At 51.2% G+C, this 21,032-nt stretch overlaps 2 protein-coding genes across 2 annotated transcripts; both read left to right on the top strand.

Moving 5' to 3' along the window:
• The first annotated feature begins 446 nt into the window (after positions 1 to 446).
• Positions 447 to 9,487, top strand: AP2M1 (adaptor related protein complex 2 subunit mu 1). Its single transcript, XM_006201045.4, has 11 exons — positions 447 to 603; positions 2,523 to 2,639; positions 4,447 to 4,712; positions 5,457 to 5,539; positions 6,158 to 6,293; positions 6,383 to 6,524; positions 7,037 to 7,156; positions 7,256 to 7,391; positions 7,495 to 7,592; positions 8,086 to 8,197; positions 8,869 to 9,487. The coding sequence occupies exons 2-11, from the start codon at positions 2,566 to 2,568 to the stop codon at positions 9,001 to 9,003; spliced, it is 1,302 nt and encodes a 433-aa protein (XP_006201107.1). The 5' UTR covers positions 447 to 603; positions 2,523 to 2,565; the 3' UTR covers positions 9,004 to 9,487.
• Positions 9,488 to 11,351: 1,864 nt separating this feature from the next.
• ABCF3 (ATP binding cassette subfamily F member 3) lies at positions 11,352 to 19,015 on the top strand. Its single transcript, XM_006201042.3, has 21 exons — positions 11,352 to 11,520; positions 11,749 to 11,896; positions 12,035 to 12,114; positions 12,607 to 12,653; positions 12,819 to 12,916; positions 13,017 to 13,139; positions 13,293 to 13,559; positions 13,871 to 13,951; positions 14,041 to 14,100; positions 14,204 to 14,260; positions 14,373 to 14,395; positions 14,512 to 14,567; positions 14,686 to 14,886; positions 14,987 to 15,063; positions 16,282 to 16,326; positions 16,404 to 16,536; positions 17,130 to 17,218; positions 17,323 to 17,414; positions 17,597 to 17,729; positions 17,867 to 17,954; positions 18,044 to 19,015. Exons 1-21 carry the CDS (start codon positions 11,352 to 11,354, stop codon positions 18,200 to 18,202), a joined length of 2,226 nt encoding a protein of 741 aa, XP_006201104.2. The 3' UTR covers positions 18,203 to 19,015.
• The last annotated feature ends 2,017 nt before the right edge of the window (positions 19,016 to 21,032 follow it).

Below are 21,032 nucleotides of genomic sequence, written 5' to 3' on the forward strand. Positions count from 1 at the left end.
AAAAACTTGGGAGACTCAGAGATGGTGTTACAAAGCAGAAAATTCAGCACAAACACTTCTACTGCCAAGTCGTACTTGTGTGTAAAGTGAGGACAACCAGTGCTCGGACTCCGGAGCCCTACAACAATCCAAAGCTTAACAGATGGGCTTCAACAAATGGCACTAATCCTCTGAGGCTCTCAGAAACACTGAAAGAGGAACAGGAGGGATTTCAGAGACTACAATTCCCAGAATGCTAAATAGGTAAGATGAAATGAGTGGAACAGCATATCCTGGATTGTGTATTTCGGGAAGGGCTGGATAAAGTCACTCCTACCTCCCCACGAGGCACTACTACCCATTCCTTCGAAAGTTCTCAAAGGCCATCGGTAGTTGTAGTTTTGCTAAATCTAGGCAGTTTAAAAGTGTAAACGAGAAAGCCGAAGGGCCTGACGGGATTTGTAGTCTGCGCCGGAGGCGGACGCGCACGCGCAGCCCAGGCTAGGGCGGAGCCGCGGCACTGCAGTGAAAGCCGAGACAGCGGGCAGGCGAGCAGGGGGCGGGCGGACATCTTGGGATCCGGAGAGTGGCCGGGCGGGCCGAGCAGAGGGCCGCGGACACCAGGTGAGCTCGGGATCTGGCCTTACCGGGTGAGGGAGGACGGCCTGCCCCGCTGCCCAGCTTTGCTCTTCCCTGCACTGCTCTACGCGGAAAGCTGCCCACGCCCAGGAGTGGCCTCAGCCTTCAGATCCGGGAGGGAGCTGACGGCGGGGTGGGGGCGCCTGGGGCGCGGTTGCAGAACGGGCGGGGAGCAGTGCCCTCAGCCTGACCCGCCCGGAGCCTCCCATGAGAGAAAGACCTACTGGAATCCTCCTAGAGCAAGGACGCTGCGCGGCTCCCCACTATCTGGGATCGTGACAACCCCCTACCCCTCAGGGCCTCCTCCTCTCGGGACAAGGACAATTCCCCCATCCCCTAGGACAGTGACACACCCATGTGCCGCCTTCTTGGACTGTCACAAGCTCCCCACCCTGAGGCACCCCCTCGCAGTTGAGTAACACCCCGAGGCTCTTCTTCCTCAGACGGTGACAGTCCCCGTACCCCTTGGAACCATCTTTTCCCACGATGATGTCTTCCCTTCCCAGGGCGAGAAGCCCACCACCTCTTCATGCCTCTACACCCGAACCCCAAAGCAGCCTCCGTCTCCCCAGCTTGCCCTTATTCACCACTGCCAATCTCTCCCTGCCATTTTTCCTCTTCAAAGCCTTGACCTTTGCCATACTGGAAGTTCTTTTCTCCAGGCTCCCCCACCAGCCTTGTTACTGCTGTGGGCTCATCTGAGTATACTGCCTGGCTGTTGCTGCCAGTCTATCCCTTAACTAAATATTTCATTCCTGTCCTGCGCCCCACCTCTGCTTCTCCGGTGCCTGAGCTGCCTACGACTTGATACCTGTGAACTTGGTTCTTTACCTCCATTTTGCTCTTCCTCTCCCAGTCTCTTTGGGACTGAGGAATGAGATGTGTCCACTACTTTGAAAGACCTCTCACTCAGTCTGGGAGACCTTGACAGCCACGGTCATAGCTTTTATTTTCTAGTTTAGAAAAGTCTGCTGAACAAATTAGTTTGACCCAAGTAATTTGGATAATTCAGGCATTTTGCCTCTTACTTACAAGCACTCAGATCAGAAGTGAATTATATTGTGGGTCTGGAGTTACAGAATTTCAGCTGGAAGGATCTCTTAACTTTATGAACCTGCACACCTCACTGCCCACCCCCCCAAAAAAGCCTATATTTTTATTTAACTTAGGAGCTTAGAGGGAGCTTTCCTTTTCAAAAGGTGGTCAAAAATAACAGATAAGTAGCCTGGGTCATTGAAGTGACTGTCAGGGCTGGGGCCTTTCTACTTGATTCTTTTGCCTGTTTATCTGACTGCCTGGGAGAGGCTGGAGCCACACTCATGCGTCCATGTCAAGGCCTAAGGCCCTTCGCTCCTCCTCACACCCTGCACACCCTTTTCCTGGAATGTTTAGACTTCTGTGAATTAGAGAGCCGGAGGTTCAAGCTCTGCAGTCTTCTCAGAAGGGTAGTGGAGCCTGAGAGACTGGGTGCTTCTAAAGCTTTGCCTGGGGGCCCCAGGCCTGAACCAACTGGAGTAATTCCTACCGCCATTCCTGCAGCCACAGGCAGGCCTTCACAGTGACTCACCAGCTAGAGCCTGAGTGAGTCTGCACAGGAAGGGGCCTTGCTGAGCTCAGCATTGTGAAAGGGGGAGGGGGCTACTCTGGGCTCAGCCCCAGAAAAGGGAGGGTCAAAATGGCCTTAGAATCCTTGGCCTAAGTCCCTCTCCCTTTCTCCCTTCCAGCGTGGGATAAACAGGAACTAGAGACTGGCTAAGGGGAGGGGCATGCCTGGAAGGCTGCAGGGTCACTTGCTGGAGGGTTGAATCAGGAAAAAAGCCCAGCCAGAGTGACCTGCACAGCCCCACAGGAGATGTTGGCTGGGGTTCTGAAGCGTTCCCTTACCCTGCCCCCATCTGTCCTAGGTCTGTTCTCGGAGCGATGGGCCGCGGAGACTGAGCTGCCGCCATGATTGGAGGCTTATTCATCTATAATCACAAGGGGGAGGTGCTCATCTCCCGGGTCTACCGAGATGACATCGGGTGAGTCCCCTGGCTGTGCCCCCACCCCCATTCTTCCTATCCAGCATGCAGGACCAGATCTCTTTCCGCCAGAGGCTGATTTGGACTGCCAACCCCTCGCTGCATCCTGGAAGCTCAGCTAGTCCATCCTAGTTCCCATTAGGTCTGGGGTACTGGCCACTCAGTGGGACTTGTGAAGTGGCAGGACCCCCACAGTCTTTGGAACTCCTACCCTTCCTGCCTCCTGTTTCCCTTAGTGACAGACCTGGTTGCTGGAGATGAGCACTTTTGCCTGGGCAGGTTGGTTCCTTCTTTGAGGAGAAGGGAGATCTGTCTCAGGTGAGTGGAGTTAGCTGGAGGTACTAATCCACCTAAGTCTTGCTCTCAAAAGCCTTGCTCATGGTAAGAGCCTTCCGTGGACTCTTGAAAGCCTCTCCCGGCTGCCAAATCCTCTCCCATTCCCTTTTTCAGGAAGAGTGGGGCCGCTGACTCAGCTGTTTTCAGTTCCTCTGAGGCACTCTCTGGGTCAGTGAGGGAAGGGCAGGGAAGCCATGCTCCCCTTTCTGGCCTATCAGAGTAGACCTGGAACAGCTCCTTGTCCTGTGTCCCTCAGACCTTACTTAACAAGAAGCCTTACTTCTCATTCTGCCCCACCCTGCATGCCACTGTTCTTCCCTGACAGAGGGGACTTGTCCTGGCCTCAGTAGCTGTAATGAGATTAGGCTCCTTTGGTTCATGCTGCCCTGTTTTTTTTTCTTGGATTGCTTAGGATAGACAGAGAATGGGCCTGCTGCAGTGGCTCCTGGCTCACTGGCTAACGGGCTAGCCTGGACTTTGCAGCTGTTTGTCCATTGGCTGGTGGTGGGGCATAAGCTACAGTTGTGGCAACGGCTGGCTTGCATGAACCTGGCTGGCTTGCATGAACCTGGCTGGCTACACCCATCCACACCCCCCTCCTGCCCTGCATGGGCCTGGTTAAGCCAAGGCCAGAGCATATACGTCTTGCATGTTTTGCTGTGCTCTCCACCCCTTGCCTGTGGCCCATCTGCTTCCACCTCATGGTGTGTGCTGCCCCCACCCCCAATGTGTTGTGTGTCTAATCCTCTCTCTCGTTGCTGTCACTCTCCTCTTCTTGCTGGCGTCATTCTCTCATCCCATCTCATTGGCTGCTGTAGCAATAGGTAAGCGGCCTGTCAAGTTGCCGCCCAGGCACAGGTGGGTGGGGGGCCCTGCCCCCCATCATTGTTTTCTTCATTCTTTTTTCATTCCCTGAACTTGCCTTGGAATTGGATCCTGGACAAGACTGGGTGGCCCAGCTCCCTGGTCCCTCGGTGCTTTTCCCTCAGTAGATTAGAGCCTTCTCTGGAGTCATGCTGGCATTGTCTAACTTTTGGGGGAGCTGGCCTTCTCTGCTGGTGGGGTCACTAGTGGGAAGACTGGAGAAGTAGTGTCTCTTTCTCATCTGGGCCTGGAGCTTACAGAGATGGTATAGAGATAGCAGTTGGGAAATGGGCCAGGCCTGGGAGTCAGGAATGTACCTCCCTCAACTTGATGGACCTCACTTTATTAAGGTTACATCTGCCCTTCTGTCATTGCCACTTGACTTCCTGTCCCTTCTGGCCTTCAGACATCAGCCTAGCTCTGGCCCTCCTCCCATGCCCCCACTCAAGAATCGCAGGGAGCCACTCCAGCAGTTTAGGCATTGGCTTTAGAGTGTGTGTCAAACTTCAGCAGAAAGAGGTGGGTGGCTATTTGTAGCTGTGGTTGAGCCCCACGGAGTGAGTTGTGCCTGGGTACTTAGCAGCCCTTGTGTACCCTTTTCTCTCAGGAGGAATGCAGTGGACGCCTTTCGGGTCAATGTTATCCACGCCCGGCAGCAGGTGCGCAGCCCCGTCACCAACATCGCTCGCACCAGTTTCTTCCATGTTAAGCGGTCCAACATCTGGCTGGCAGCTGTCACCAAGCAGAATGTCAATGCTGCCATGGTCTTCGAATTCCTCTATAAGATGTGTGACGTAATGGCTGCCTACTTTGGCAAGATCAGCGAAGAGAACATCAAGAACAATTTTGTGCTCATATATGAGCTGCTGGATGGTGAGGCTGGCAGGGCAGTGGGTCTAGGGTGGGGATGAATCTGATAGGGCCTGGCCTGGAGGTGGGAGCAGGTCTGAGGCTCCAGTGCCCTCTGAACTTTGTTTCCTGATTGTCTGGTCTTTTGAGCCCCAAGGACACTCCAAATCCAGATGTAAATGCTGCTCTGAAATGAATACAGAAATAGGCTAGCAAGTGGAGGTGGGGGAAGACCAGAATGTCTTTCAAGGGGCTGGGAACCTGATTCTGGGGTTTGGTGGCTGGGCCTCCTGCAGTTAAGCACATTTCATCCTCTTACTTTTATGGTTTGGACCTTGGTACACTGTCCTCTCAGCTTTCCATGTCAGAAGCTTCCTCAGAGCCTGGAGGACAGTGAGATACCACAGGCCCCTTGGGATGCATTGTTATCTCTGTTCCTCTGAAGGGTATGATTTAAGTGAGCAGAGTCCTTCCACTTTCCCAACATCTCTCTGTCTTCTAGGGGCTTGGGGCTTCTTGACCTCTCACTCACTGGCCATGTGACTCTTCTGCTGATTTTCTCTATTTGAAAAAAATCTGACATTTTAATTGTTTTCTTATGAAAGACAATCCTAGAGTGAATGCCTCAAAGCTAGAAAATTTTGCTGCAGATGATGCTACAGTTTCTTCTGGAGCTATGCTGGCCAGAAATGTCCAGGCCAGGGGAGAGACTGGAATAAAGGAGCCTTGAACTTTTTCTAGGGGCTAATGGCTCCCTTCCTTTTGCAGAGATCCTAGACTTTGGCTACCCACAGAACTCAGAGACAGGCGCGCTGAAAACCTTCATCACCCAGCAGGGCATCAAGAGCCAGGTACTTGAATTGTCCAGGCCATAGTCAGGGTGAAGCCCAATCTCCCTTCATCCCAGCTGGCCCACAAGCCTTATTTGAGCTGACTCATGAGCCTGTCCCTGACAGGAAGTGCTGGCCTGAGCCTTCTGCCATGAGTGCAGGCCTATTTTGCTCTGTGTGGCCCTCTCCCACCCCTGGAGCTTGCCAACTCAGCATCTCTGTTACTGGGAATATAGCTCAAGCAGTTTCCTTCTGCACTGGGCAGGGGGAGGGGGGTGTGGGCTGCTCTGGAGGCCTGGTATTTCTCAGGAGGAGAGTACTTGGGCCCTCTTCCAGGATACAGGCCTCATAGCCTTCTCCTTCTTTTCTGCCTGCCTCTTCCCGTCTGCGCTCCTCTGCTGCTTCCCGTGGGCACCATCTTGGCCCTGTGTTCTCCAGCATCAGGTAAGCTGTTCCCTTAGCTTCCGCCCTTGCAGCTTTGCTCAGTTTTCTCCAGGCCCTGCCCAGTGGGACTTGTGTGGGAAGATGGGTCACAGGTGGGGACTTGAAGTGGGGGATGAGAATGGAGTGGGGATAGAGACAAGAGGATTGAAGGAGAGAGGAGTGAGGCCTTGCTGTTTGTCTCTGTGCCCCATGTAGACAAAAGAAGAGCAGTCCCAGATCACCAGCCAGGTGACTGGGCAGATTGGCTGGCGGCGGGAGGGCATCAAGTATCGCCGGAACGAGCTCTTCCTGGATGTGCTGGAAAGTGTGAACCTCCTCATGTCCCCGCAGGGTGAGGGCCCTCTCATGATGAAGCTGAAGGGGGGCCAGGGCAGTTCTTGGTCCTGACTCAGCCATTCCTGTCTATCTGTCCATCACCAGGGCAGGTGCTGAGCGCCCATGTGTCAGGCCGGGTGGTGATGAAGAGCTACCTGAGTGGCATGCCCGAGTGCAAATTTGGGATGAATGACAAGATTGTCATTGAGAAGCAGGGCAAAGGCACAGCTGATGAAACAAGCAAGAGGTGCTTGAGGCAGGGGGAACTGGTGGGAGAGGGTGGACCTTGGAGGGCTGAGCGGAGCCTGGTGAATCACAAGTTCCTTCTGGACTTCATTACTGCAGTAATGCAAACTCCCTCTTCCCAAGGGTGTGCTTGGCTGGTTGCTCTCAAAATCTATGTTTAAGAGAGATGAAGGGATTGTCCTCTTCCTACTCAGAGAGTAAGCCCCTTTGTTTGGTCCTTAGGACCAAGGCTTTTCTGAACATATTGGTGGCCTCTGCCCAGTGTGCCTGAAATCTCTTGGCTCCAAGCAGCAGAGCTCTCAAGAGATGATGAGCTTGCAAAGCTCCCACTCATTCATAACTCTGGGGCAAGGACCCCCAAGTCAGAAAGCTGCATTCTGGCAGCTTTGCATAGACTACAGTGCAAGCCTCATCTAGGCTCTGGCAGCCTTTGGGGGTAGGGAAGTCTCCCAGCCTGACTCTCTCCTGCCACTCTCCTGTACCAATGAGGTGCTCATTTGCCCCTGCTTGCAGCGGGAAGCAATCAATTGCCATTGATGACTGCACCTTCCACCAGTGTGTGCGACTCAGCAAGTTTGACTCTGAACGCAGCATCAGCTTCATCCCACCAGATGGAGAATTTGAGCTCATGAGGTGCCATTGGGGTGTGAGGAGCAGGGGATGCTGTTGGCAGAGAGTGGGGAGAGGGAGAAGGACAGGCTCTGCTGTCCTAAAGGTTTCACATCCCTAAAGGTATCGTACCACCAAGGACATCATCCTTCCTTTCCGAGTGATCCCACTAGTGCGGGAAGTGGGACGCACCAAGCTGGAGGTCAAGGTGGTCATTAAGTCCAACTTCAAGCCCTCACTACTGGCTCAGAAGATTGAGGTGAGGATAAGGGACTTGGGGAGGAGGAAGTACTTGTCTCCAGGAATAAAGGCAGCTGATGTCAGGTCTTGACAGAGCTCCCTGACAGGTCTGTCACTTCTAGGTGAGGATCCCAACCCCACTGAACACCAGCGGGGTGCAGGTGATCTGCATGAAGGGGAAGGCCAAGTACAAGGCCAGCGAGAATGCCATCGTGTGGAAGTGAGTCTCCCTCATGAGGCCACAGCAGGGCTCAAGATGCCTTGGTGTACCCTCCTTAAGTTTCACATTTAGTCCTCTGTGTGTATATGTGGAGGGGGATGGGGGTGAAAGGTGTGTTGTGAGGGTTCTCCAAGAGCCTCTGCTTGTGTTGTCATCCCTTACACCTGCGTGTGAGTGTGCACATGCTGGCACGAGGGTGCATGCATGCATTTATCAAGATTCTTTAACATTTCTCCATTTGCCCTTGTAATATCTCTGTAGACAGTGAGCAAGGGATAGAATGGCCATGTATCTAAGCAGGGACCACAGCCCACAGTGCTGAAGGAATAACAGACCCACGTTTCATAGCAAGAGTTATCAGAGTCCTCACCACATTTCCTTGTCCTGGCTCCTTGGTTCTCTTCCCTGCGCCTCCCCTACCAAGGAGCAACCCACCTTGAAGTTCTTCCAAGCTACCAGAGGCATTTGCTGCCCATTGTCCTTGTGTTCCCAGGATCAAGCGCATGGCAGGCATGAAGGAATCACAGATCAGTGCTGAGATTGAGCTTCTGCCCACCAACGACAAGAAGAAATGGGCTCGACCCCCCATTTCCATGAACTTTGAGGTATGGCATAGAAGGGGCCTAGAGTCACAGCAGGGTGTGCTAGGAAAGCCTTTAGAGATCATTCAAATCAACCTCTGCATCTTATCACCTTGTAGATGAGGAAACTGAGGCCTAGAGAAGTGACTTCAGTTCGCAGACCCATTTCTACCCCACTCAGGCCTCCTACAAAAAATTGCTATTCACACTGACAAAAATCTTTGACTTCTTTTGGCTTGTCATAAAACAGTTGTTGAGAAAAATTTAGATTGCTTGCATGCCAGATGAGACACAAACCTTACTTACAGACAGGAAAATGGGCTGACTTTGCTTTGTGCATGTTAGACATGTAATTTTCTCCACCTTATTGTTTAAGTCCATAATATTGAGTAGGATAAGTATGTTCTAAGGCAGGTCTTTGGTTGCTGCCACCTGCTGATTGAAGGAATTGATTCAAGTTTTCACATGCAAGGCCTGACTGCAAACCCAAATGATTGCTAGTTACTTTTGGATATGCTTTCTTTAGTAACCTCTCAGAGGACCTCTCACTACCCCAACTCCCCCCCCCACCAGCTTTTTTCAGGGCCCCAGTCATTCAAACGTGAGAGATGAGGTAGGGCAGCAGGGCTTTGGAACTTTCCCGAGTGGCTGTGAGAGGAAGGCCACATTCCTAACTGGAGCTATCCCTTACCCAGGTGCCATTCGCGCCTTCTGGCCTCAAGGTGCGCTACTTGAAGGTGTTTGAACCGAAGCTGAACTACAGCGACCACGATGTCATCAAATGGGTGCGCTACATTGGCCGCAGCGGCATTTATGAGACCCGCTGCTAGCTGCCTAATGGCAGCTAGCCCGCCTCCCCACCTACCCTCTTCCACAGGTCTGGGTGCCCTTGGCCATCACACATCAATGTCTCTTCCCTCTTGCTTTGCTGCCTTCCCTTTGCACCAGCCCCTGAGTCTAGGTCTGGACCAACCACATTGTGAGCAGGACTGGTGGAGCAGTCCCTGGGCTCCCTGGGCTCCCTGGGCAGGGCGGTTTCTGAGGCTCCTGTCCCTCCATCCATCTGCCTGCCCTGACCCAATGCCAGGCTCTGAGTTCTGTGACCAAAGCCAGTTGGGCTCCTCTCCTCCCCTCCCCTGTGGCCACATCTCTCTGGAGTGGGAGGGTTGGCTGCCCCTCACCTCGGAGCTCCCCCAAAGGCCAGTAATGGATCCCCAGCCCTCAGTTCCTACTCTGCTTTGGGATAGTGTGAGCTTCGTTTTGTACACGTGTGACTTCGTCCAGTTATAAACCCAATAAACTCTGTAGAATGGAGTTGTTGGCTAAGTGTCAATGTGGGGGCTGTGTGGGTTGGGGATCTGGTGGGACTGCTCCTCCCCTGTCTCACACCACCTGCCTTGAGTAGAATTTTCTATTCTAAACTTGCTTCCTTTGTCTCATCTCTATTATTAGGTCCCTTGGGGCCACCCAAGCCCTTATCCTGGCAGGTGTTAGCCCCAGATCTCCTGTCTCCTCTGAGAAAATAGCCTCAAGGGCAAGCAGCCCCACCTAGCCCCAGTCCCCTGAGGGAAGAGATTCTTTCCCAAAAATAATTCTCAGCTTTAGGCAGGTATTTTTCCAATTAACATAGATTAAGCAAGGTTTACCTTTGGTCTTTCCAGCCATCCGTAGAAACTCGCCTCTTAATTCCATCCTCTTCCCAGTTACTCAGGCTTCCCGACCTCAGTGTGTGGGTTGTAAAAGCAAAGATTTGACCCCCCCCCCAGGCCTCTTAGAAAATTCCTCCCTTTTATACCTCCCCCTCTGTAAAGAATTGTGTGGTGAGTGGACCCCTGAGGGGAGTGTTCTGTATTCTGCTTAGGTGCATCACCAGTTTTCCCTTGCTTGATCTCAGCCTCTTTAAACCTAAAAAAATCTATTAGAGAAAATTTAAAACATAAGCAGGTAGAAAGTATATAATGAACCCCTATGTCCCATCATGGTTGTTCAACAGCTTCAGTTATATCAACTCATGGTCAGTTCCTTAATACTACATCCAATCTGTGTTCAGGCTTAATCCAAGTCTTATAAAATTTTTCACAACTTAACATCTGGATCCAAATAAGGTCCATTATAGTTAGTGAATGCTTCTTAAATCTTAAAAACCACAGGTTCTCCCTCAGCTCTTGTAGAGTTGTTGAAGAAACCAGATTCTTCTGTAGTTTCCTGGTCAGAATTTCTCTTTCCCTGTGTTTCCTATAAAATGGTTATTAAAGCGAGAGGCTTAATAGCTTTTGAAACGTCGTTTCAAATATCAGGATTGATTCTTCACAGTGACAGAAGGATTAATGGATAATGATGTGATTTTCTGGTGACAATTTTAAAGCCTGGCTGGAAGAATATTCACGTTAATGTGAAACAGTAGCATCATTTGGGGAAAATTCTAACTTCTACTTGGGGAAGTCAGTGAATAAGGCAATAGCCTTTTAGAGTCACTGAGATTTAGGGTGTGAAGTCTTCGGGTGTAAGCCGGGAATAAAAACTAAAGAATTTACAGGCCTTGTCGATCTGGTTTTCTTGCCCTGTGGCGGTCAGTGAGGTCGTGCCCCGGGATGGTGGAGGGACCAAAGGGCATAATTCACTTAGGTTCGCTGAGCTGTCAAGTATGAAAAGATAGAGTGCAGGTCGCGGGCGAGGTGGCCACCCGACCGAAATAGCAGCCCGCCGGCCCTCAGAAACCGGAACAAGACCCATGGCCGCACAGAACTGCACCAGGGGCTTCCGAGAGCTCAGGGACGAGCGTGAGTCAGCAAAGCCCTAAGCGGGCTCCAAAATGGATTCGGCTGGGCGCGCACCGGCTGGCGTGCCTCAAAGGAGCATACAGAATCTTAGCGAGGCCAGTGTACTTTATCAATCGCCCTTCTCGGAAGGTTTCCACACGCCGGGCCGTCACTGTCTCGCGCCCTGATAAACCGCGAGCTCCCCTGCACCCCACCCCCGCCGCCTTCAGGATAGCCACCTCCCAGGAGGCAGCGAGAACCGCACATGTGGCTAATTTTTCAGTGGAAAGGCTTGCGCAAGCGCAGAGAGTGCGGCCCGGCGAAGACGCTGAGCGGCGCTAGCGTGCGGTTCCTCAAACTCGGTTCACCCTGCCCACCGAGCTCTGCGCGCTCCGCGCCTTTCTTACGTCACTGTACGCATGCGCTTTGGAAGGAAGCGCGAGCTTTCGGGGAACAGGGGGCGGGCCTTGGCCGAGGTCGTACGGCGACTGCGCCGACGGGAGCCGGACTGGAACATGGCGACTTGTGCTGAAATCCTGCGGAGCGAGTTCCCCGAAATTGATGTACAGGTCTTCGACTACGTTACTGGTGAGCCGAACCGAATCAACGCGCTGGGGGTACCAAAGTGGAAGTCGAGAGGGAAGGACTAAGGGAGGGCAGTGCTGGGGACCGCTGCTAGGCCTCTCCTCTGCGTGACCTCTTGTCCCGAGGGCCGGTTATGTTTGGGGCCCCTCTTGGGGCCGCAGTTCGGAGACTAAAACTGCTTGTATGTCCACCCTACCCGGTATCTTCCTTGTCTTGCCATGCCTGGCCTAGGCGTCTTGCATAGCGGCAGCGCGGACTTCGAGTCTGTGGATGACCTGGTGGAAGCTGTGGGGGAATTGTTGCAAGAGGTGTCCGGAGACAGCAAGGATGACGCGGCCATCAGGGCCGTGTGCCAGCGCATGTACAACACTCTACGCCTGTACGTGTCAGGGCAGGGGGATTCGTGGGGGCGATGCGAGGGCGGACGGTCAGGAGACAAGGCGTGAGGGGAAGATCTGATGACCATAGAGCTTTTCCTTCAACTCCTAACTGTTTGCTTTCTATCCCTACTCTCAAGGACTGAGCCACAGAGCCAGAGAAACAGCCAGATGCTACTAGATGCCCCCATCCAGTTGTCAAAGATAACAGAGAACTACGGTAAGACAGAGCTGCCCTCTGTCATTTCCTCAGCCTGCACCCGTTAGCCACCTGCCCCCTGGAGCTCAGGACTCTTGGTACTTCTTTCCCACAGGACATGATTATAGGAGCTAGTTGATGTTTTTACTGAGGGTAAATGAGTCCGTTAATAAAGAGATTAGGATTGGAGAGTTCTCCAAGCTCTTGGGTATGGTAGGAAGCATATGGGCCTTGGAGCTGAACAGACTTCGATTCTATCCCCAATTTTGTGACTTACTAATCAACTACATGATCTTGTAAAAGTTGCTTTTCTGCTTCAGCCTTTGTATCCTTAATCTGTGAGTTTGGTTTTTGTTTTGTTTTGTTTTGAAGTGTTGAGAGGATGATAACCTACCTACAGGATTTGTAGGGCTTTCCTTTAAATGTGTCTCTGTCTGGTTTCATATTAGCCACTCAGAGTGTTAGTTTCCCTTCCCTCAGGGAGAAGGTGACTGCTTTTCTTATCGCTTACAGACTATGGCACCAAACTTCCAGGACTGCTAAAGAGAGAACAGTCCTCGGTGAGGAGGGGGAGGAGAAAGAAAGGGAGGGGGCTGTGTCTATGGTGAGGGTGGGAGTTGACTGTCTCTAAATACCGGAGTATCTTTCTGGGGAATTTCTAATTGTCTTTCCCTGAGTCTCTGAGCCAACACCCTAGGGTGAAATGGTTATGTTTGGATCTTTAGACAGTGGATGCAAAGAAGCTAGAGAAGGCTGAGGCTCGACTGAAAGCAAAGCAGGAGAAGCGCTCAGAGAAGGACACACTCAAGACCAGCAACCCTCTGTGAGTTTAGTGAGAAGGGCTGAGAAGAGAGCAGAGAGGTCTCTACTGGGACAGAAGGGTGGTTGGGAGTGCTAAAGCCATTCATTTCTCCCTTTAAAAGAGTCTTGGAAGAGGCATCAGCCAGCCAGGCAGGCAGCAGAAAGGAGAGTCGACTGGAATCATCTGGCAAGAACAAATCCTACGATGTTCGAATTGAGAACTTTGATGTGTCTTTTGGCGATAGGTGAGTGGCAATGGGGTGGAGTAATGTTTTTCTTTTTCCAAATAAAGGAGAATTTGGAGAGATGGATTGGGACTAAAAATAGATTTCTGTTGTTAAACTTGCTGTGCACATATCTCTAGATCATCCTTTGTCTTTTTCCTACTACCCCTGCAGGGTACTGCTGGCTGGAGCAGATGTGAACCTGGCGTGGGGCCGCCGCTATGGGCTGGTGGGTCGGAATGGGTTGGGAAAGACAACACTACTGAAGATGCTGGCCACCCGGAGCCTGCGGGTTCCAGCCCACATTTCCCTCCTGCATGTAGAGCAGGAGGTTGCTGGAGATGACACCCCTGCCCTACAGAGTGTGCTGGAGAGTGACACCGTGCGAGAAGATCTCCTACGACAGGAGCGGGAGCTCAGTGCCCAGGTTGCTGCCGGCAGGTGAGGGCTCTGGGCGAGGGAATGACCAGCTGCAGCTGTGCTTCACAGAGTGACTGCCATGCTGGCACAATTCACAGTTCGTATGCCCAGCCTATTAAGCAGCGCATCTTAGTACTTGGTGCTGTGGGGCTGTAAATCCCTTGTTCCTGCCACAGTACCCGTTGTGCTCACTGCTATGAGCAAGTCCTTCCTCTACTCTGTTCCTGTCCTGGCAACAGGGCAGCCAGTGGCCTACTTTCCAGCCATCCTGGGGTACAGGATAAACTCGTAGACTGCCCCCACTCAGGCTGATTGCTGTCCCCTCATTCTAGGGCTGAGGGCTCAGAAGCTGCACAGCTCGCAGAAATCTATGCCAAACTGGAAGAGATTGAAGCTGACAAAGCCCCTGCCAGGTATTTAAAATCCCCCTTCCTTCCTTTAGATTTCCTCTCTCCCTTCTGTTACCTGTTCCAACCAGGTTCCTGAATTTCTTCACTCCTAGGGCATCAGTCATTCTTGCTGGGCTTGGCTTTACCCCTAAAATGCAGCAGCAGCCCACCCGGTGAGTGGCCCTTACCATTCTTGACTCTGAACACTGTTGGCTCTGCCCCCCCCCCCCCCCATTCTCATGAACACTTGCCCTGATGTGGTTCTGTCTCTCTTAGGGAGTTTTCAGGTGGCTGGAGGATGAGACTGGCCCTGGCCCGGGCTCTGTTTGCTAGGTGAGTCTTCTGGGACTGTGTATGGCTACTGTGAAGGATGGACTTGGCTCCTGGGAGGTGGCAACAAGTGGCTAACCCAGAACCTCAGGCTGTGCATTCTTCTTTTCCATAGGCCAGATCTGCTGCTGTTAGATGGTGAGTTCTAAATGGGGGCACCCTGACTTTGGGGTGCAGGGTACAGAAGGGTGGCATCATCCAAATTTCTAGTTCTCTAGTCCTTCAATCCCAATGTGTCCTCACCACTTTTCCAGAACCCACAAACATGCTGGATGTAAGGGCCATCCTGTGGCTGGAGAATTACCTGCAGGTGAGTGTCTCCAGGTGCTGGAGTAGGTCTGGAGAAGGCCTGCTTCCGAGGCTGCTAGGGTTTGGGAGCTGACTGCCCTCCCAAACTGGGCCTGCCATCCTGTGACCCCCCCCCCCAGACATGGCCCTCTACCATCCTGGTTGTCTCCCATGACCGCAACTTCCTGAATGCCATAGCCACAGACATTATCCACCTGCACAGCCAGCGGCTAGATGGTTACCGTGGAGACTTTGAGACCTTCATCAAGAGCAAGCAGGAGCGGCTGCTCAATCAGCAGCGTGAATATGAGGCCCAGCAGCAGTATCGCCAGCATATCCAGGTGTGGGAAAAGGCAGGGCTAGGGGCCCACCCCTTCCCATGAGTGTTAGAGTTGTGGGGAGTGAGGGGGCCTGACTATGCCTGAACTCATCCACTTGCAGGTCTTCATTGACCGGTTTCGCTACAACGCAAACAGAGCCTCTCAAGTGCAGAGTAAACTCAAGATGCTGGAGAAGCTGTGAGTACATTGTCCTTGACAAGGCCCTAACTCCTCTTCTTTTAATTTCTTCCCTCATTTTGCAGGCCACTCCTTGCCCTGCCATTCTAGGTCTCCCCTTTCTAGAAACCAACCTTAGCTTCATCCCCTGCAGGAAAGCAGAGTATTCTATACTGCTCTTGGAGAGTTAATCTTGCCCCTAGGCCTAGGCAACCACCAGACTTCTTTCTGTCTCTATATATTTGCTTATTCTAGGTATTTCATATAATGGAATCATAAATGTGTCTGGTTTCTTTTGCTTAGCACCATGTTTTTGAGGTTCATCCATGTTGTAGCATGAATTAGTACTTCATTCCTCTAATGACCAGATAATATTCCATTGTATGGATAGTCCACATTTGTTTATCGATTCATCAGTTGGTGGACATTTGGATTGTTTCCCCTTTTTGGCTCTTTTGAATAATGTTGTGAACATTTGTGTATAAGTTTTTGTGTGGACATACATTTTCTGTTCTCTTGGGTACATACCTCGGAGTGAAATTGCTAGGTTACATGGTAATTCTACGTTTAAATTTTTGAGGAACTTCAAACTGTTTTTTAAAGCAGCTGCACTGTTTTACATTCCTACCAGCAATGTATGAGGATTCCAGTTTATCCACCTCCTACACACACACACGTGCACACGCACACATGCATATATATACCGTATCTTTACGCATTCATCTGATGTGGACACTTAGGTTGTTTCCATGTCTTAGCTATTGTAAATAAGGCTGCTGTGAACATTGGGGTGCTTGTATCATTTTTTGTTTGTTTGGGTGTTTTGGGGGTGCTTGTATCCTTTTGAATTAGTGTCTTCAGTTTTCAGCTATATACCCAGGAGAGCATTGGAGGCTTATTAATCTTTTATTTATTTATTTATTTACTTATTTATTTTTAATGGAAGTACTGGATTGAACCCAGGATCTTGTGCATGCTAAACATGCACTCCACCACTGAGCTATATCCCTCCCCCTGGAGGTTTAATCTTGAAACATTTCTAGATGTGCTAGTGGTAGGGGAACATAAAATCATAAAGCATAGGATTTTGTGACCTTGAAACACATATCAGAGTATACTAATTGAGAGGACGAAAAACTACAAAAAGGATAATCCTATTTTTCTAGCATATATATTACTTGTGTGACAAGAACAGTTACTTTTTAAAGTCATATATCTAGTCTTCCCCTCTCTCCTCAGACCGGAGCTGAAACCCGTGGACAAGGAGTTGGAGGTAGTGATGAAGTGAGTGCTGGGCCAGAGGGGCAGGTGGGGAAGCTCTTGTTTCTGGCCACCCTTATGCTCCCCATCCCCACCTGTAGGTTCCCTGATGGGTTTGAGAAATTCTCACCACCAATTCTGCAACTGGATGAGGTGGATTTCTACTATGATCCTAAGCACGTCATCTTCAGCCGTCTCTCCATCTCTGCTGATCTTGAATCCCGCATCTGTGTGGTATGGTTGCTGTTTCTCTGTTCCATGAGCTGGAACTGGACTCTCCCACCCCAATACGTGATGTGGATTGGCCCAGATTCTGGGGCTACAAAGGGAGGAGGTCCCCAGGAGCAGGAGTCAGTGCCCGGGCCAAGGACTTTGCTGTGTTTATACTAGCCCCCTCCTGCAGCCTCACAGGGCTGCTCTGCAGGATAGATGAAGAGCCTGCCATGTGGTATTTTGTGACTACTCAGAACAGTACTTTGTCTTATTGGTCTCAGCTCTGGAACCATGGAACGTAGAGGGGAGAATATGGGCTTCAGGGTCAGACTTCAGATTCTAACTATTTCCTAGCTTGGTTACTTCCTCATCCTTAAAATGGAGATAATGTCTACCTCACTTGGTTATTGGAAGAGTTAATTCCTCTGTACTTAGTGGATACTTGGATATTGACACCCTTACATCTTTACTACTTCCTTCATTTTTCTCTACAGTTCCTTAAAAAATTTTTTTAGTTGTTGGAGTTACTGGGACTACCGGGATCCATTCTCATCTCCTTCCCTTCTGTATCCTGCACACATATGCTGTCTACCTTCTTGTGTTTCTTCTTACAGGTTGGGGAGAATGGAGCTGGGAAGTCTACCATGCTAAAGCTGCTTCTGGGGGACCTAGCTCCTGTTCGGGGGATCAGACATGCTCACAGGTGGGGCCCACACCTCCATTCTCCAACAAATCATATGCTGTAACTGCACTCCTTTATGGTCATTGCCTTCTCTCTCCTCTCTCCACCTTCACTTCTGCCTGCAGGAATCTGAAGATTGGCTATTTCAGCCAGCACCACGTGGAGCAGCTGGACCTGAATGTCAGTGCTGTGGAACTGCTGGCACGCAAGTTCCCTGGTGCGTTACAGATTTGAGTTGAGGAAAGGGGGCCTTGTTCTGAATGCTTACAGTTAGGCCTACCTTTGGTTGCTCAACAGCCCACCAAGTCTAGGCGTAGGGCATTGGGTTGGGACTGAGGGGAAGGTGAAGGGAGTGAGTTTGGGCCAAGAACCCACATGGTGGGGTGGGGCCTGTTCCAGGACGGCCTGAGGAGGAGTACCGTCACCAGCTGGGCCGGTATGGCATCTCTGGAGAACTGGCTGTGCGCCCTGTTGCCAGCTTGTCTGGGGGCCAGAAGAGCCGAGTGGCCTTTGCTCAGATGACCATGCCCTGGTGAGGCGTCGTTTTCTAGAACTTTGCCCTCCCCTTTCCCGCTCTTACCTGATAGAAATGATTGTCTTGCCTTCATATCGGAGTTTATTTTCTCCCAACACCCATAACTGCCAACGTTCCTGGGTTCTGCCTTCCAGCCCCAACTTCTACATTCTGGATGAACCCACAAACCACCTGGATATGGAGACAATTGAAGCTCTGGGCCGTGCTCTCAACAATTTCAGGGTGAGTGTGCCTTCACACTGCCCACTCTTCCCCAGGCCTCAGCACCCCTTTGGGCCCCTCTGAGTGCACCCTGGTCTTCTGTCTTTCAGGGTGGTGTGATTCTGGTGTCCCATGACGAGCGCTTCATCCGGATGGTGTGCCGGGAGTTGTGGGTGTGCGAAGGAGGTGGAGTCACCCGGGTCGAGGGGGGATTTGATCAGTACTGCGCCCTTCTCCAGGAACAGTTCCGCCATGAGGGCTTCCTCTAGGGCCACCAGGCTGAGGACTGTGCCCAGGACATGGACTGGTCTCTCAGACCCCTGGGACATCACGTAGGCAACCATCTCTGGGCCATAGACTTCCCCCAACTTTGGGGACAGCCTTATTCCCAAACTCTCCTTTTGACTGGAGCATCCTCTCTGCAACCCAGGGAGCCCCATCTAAGGGTCTTTGAGGACTGGTCTTCCAAGGGGAAAGGAGTAGGGGGTGCCCTCTGGGATTTTAGATCCCTGCCACTGCCCCAGCTGTAACTGGGCCCTGAGTGGCTGCTGTGTAAATTAAATCTCCCTGCATCTTCCTTGCCTCATCTGTGCTGCTCCCTGACAGGGCTTCAGTGTTTGCCCACTGTTAAGGAGTGTGGACTCCCTGATTTGGCATTTTTCCTGTGACACTTTGTCAGTCATACTGAGGAGGCCATAGCAGCATCAGCCTTGCCCCTGGGCAGAGATGTCATTAAAGCCACAGGGGCTTGGCCTTATAGTGGTTGGAGCTGGTGAAATAAAGGGCAGTGTATTACATCACTGCAGTGCTGTTCTCCCCGGCCCAGGCTCACTCTGTTTCTCTGGTGTGGACCCTTCAAGGCTAAAGAGAAACTGAGAAACAGTGTTTGTCTCCATTTTGCTTGGGTGGTTTCATGTTCTTTATTTTTCCTTTAACCATGTGGGAGGAGCCTGGAAAGTAGGGACTTGAGGTCTAAGGTGAAGAAAGAGAACACTTTTGTTTCAAACTAAACAATATTTAAAAGCAGAGGAGCTGTTTAACAGAAGTAGTAAGATTTATAAATACTATTTTTTGGATACTCAGCTGCTGTATGTAATTGTTGTATAGAAGATACTAAAGTAGAGAGGTTGTTTTTCTCTTAATGACATTGGAGAAACCAGCGTCAACAGAAGGAACTTGTTGGCTTCATGGAGAACTGTCATTGCAGAACTCAAGCAAGGAGTCTTAACAGGGCACTGTGGTACTGTGGTACAGCTGGGGAGGACACAACCTGTGTTGGGGGTAAAGCAGAATAATGCTGGGAAGGCTCTGGACTGATGGACTCTGAAGCCAGGAGAAGGGTCATTAATCTTCCTGCCTCCTCAGCCTCCCTCAGGAGTCCAGAGGAGGCATTCTTACAGGCACATCTGTGGCCACGTGCACCTCACAGCTCGGAGAGCCTTTTCTCAGTCCTGCCACTCTCTTCCAACCTCAGATAGTCGAGGCCACCTGGTGTAGGGTGTGGGCCTGCCTATTTGCCACGTTCTCAGGCCCTCTCACCCCTCAACAGCTTGTGGTCCCTATATGAGTTCTCCCAATCTTTAGGGTCCCTGGAAGTGCAGCTGAAGGGTTCTGTGACATAGAATCTGCTTCTTTGGAGGTGACTTTGTGTATGAAGAGCCCTGGAGTTGGATCTGCGATCAAATGCCAGCTCTATTACTGGTAGTGAAAAGGGTCACCAACATTAGCTGAGTAACCACAACAAATTGACCTTTCTGAACACCTCCTCGGCATAATACATAAGCACTCAAAGCGATTCTTGTGTGACCACTGATTTGGAGGACATCGTTTGGAAAAAGTAAATTTTCTCTTGAGTGACTCCAGTGGTAGGCCAGTTTGGCTGAAAGGAAAGAAAAACTTTCTTAATAGTTCAGGTTGCCTTCTGAGAGTGACGTCCTGGCCTCTGGGACTGTCCAGCCCTGCTGCCCACTAGAGAAGGGCTCTTCAGGTAGGAGGCAGCACTAGATCGCTTCCAGTTTTATGATTTCATTCAATAAGGGCCTGTACATGTGACAATACAGGCCTATGCTGCCACCCTGTAAAAAGTTGGGATGAATGAATTGCAGCAGCTAAGAAAGACCCTATAATAAGTGTGTAAGGTGAGCTTTGCGGGGTTAGAGGAGAACTGGCAGAAGATGGTTGTCTTGAGGGGTAGAAAATGTAGGCAGTGTCAGCCAGCTCCATTCCAGAAAGCACAGGGCGAAGAGCAGAGAGGAATCTGACACGACTAGGGAGAGCCTGTCCAGCTCCAACCATTGGAAAGCTGGTCCCTCCAGCTGCTGAGCTGGAGCTGCCTTGCCGGAGTCAGGCCTTAAAGCCAGTCAGGAGCTGGCCAGGTTGAAAGGCCTCATTGTGTGAACTCATTGAAATCCTGGCCTCCGTGCTTCTGCTGGCCTTATCACACTCCCCAACGCCTTCTCAGGCAACCTGGCTGGTCCTCTGGGGGGCAGAGTGCAGGCGTGCAGTGAGATCAGGGGTCTTTCCCATAACAATCTACAGGGTGCTCAGAGATGCCAGTCAGTTGTTTATTTCAGTGTGAAATTAACTGTCTTGAAATTCGTTGGACATAAACTAACATTTAGCTGAGTTCTCCCTGGTTTCCAGGCAAATTTTAGCTGAGAAGAAGAGAAGGTGCTGTTTACCCTCATTGGCCATGCCCTGGCCTAGTTTGTCATTTAGAACACGATATCTTACGAAGAGCCACTCCCCAGGCCAGGTCTGGTCCACCCAAAGATGCAAACCAAACAGCCTCAGGGCCCCATGGCTCTGTACCAGCCCAAGCATGCAGCCTAGATGGCAGAATCTGTGGGAAATCATAGCAGGTTAACGGTGGGTCCAAAATCTGGCTAAACCTGGAGTGACAGACTCCTCTCAGTGTCACCCCCCTCCAAGTGGGCTTCACTGCACTTTATGTGTCCCTCACTGTAAGCTGCTTGCCATTATTAAGGTTGTAGTTCCCACTTGGCCTTGATACCCTTGAAAGCCAGACCCTGGCTTGCTCATCTTTGCATCCTGTGCCCATGTTGCAGGTTGGGTTCCCTGGGAAGTAGCTTGAAGAGA

The sequence above is a fragment of the Vicugna pacos genome, chromosome 1, assembly GCF_048564905.1.
Source record: "Vicugna pacos chromosome 1, VicPac4, whole genome shotgun sequence".
NCBI lineage: Eukaryota > Metazoa > Chordata > Mammalia > Artiodactyla > Camelidae > Vicugna > Vicugna pacos.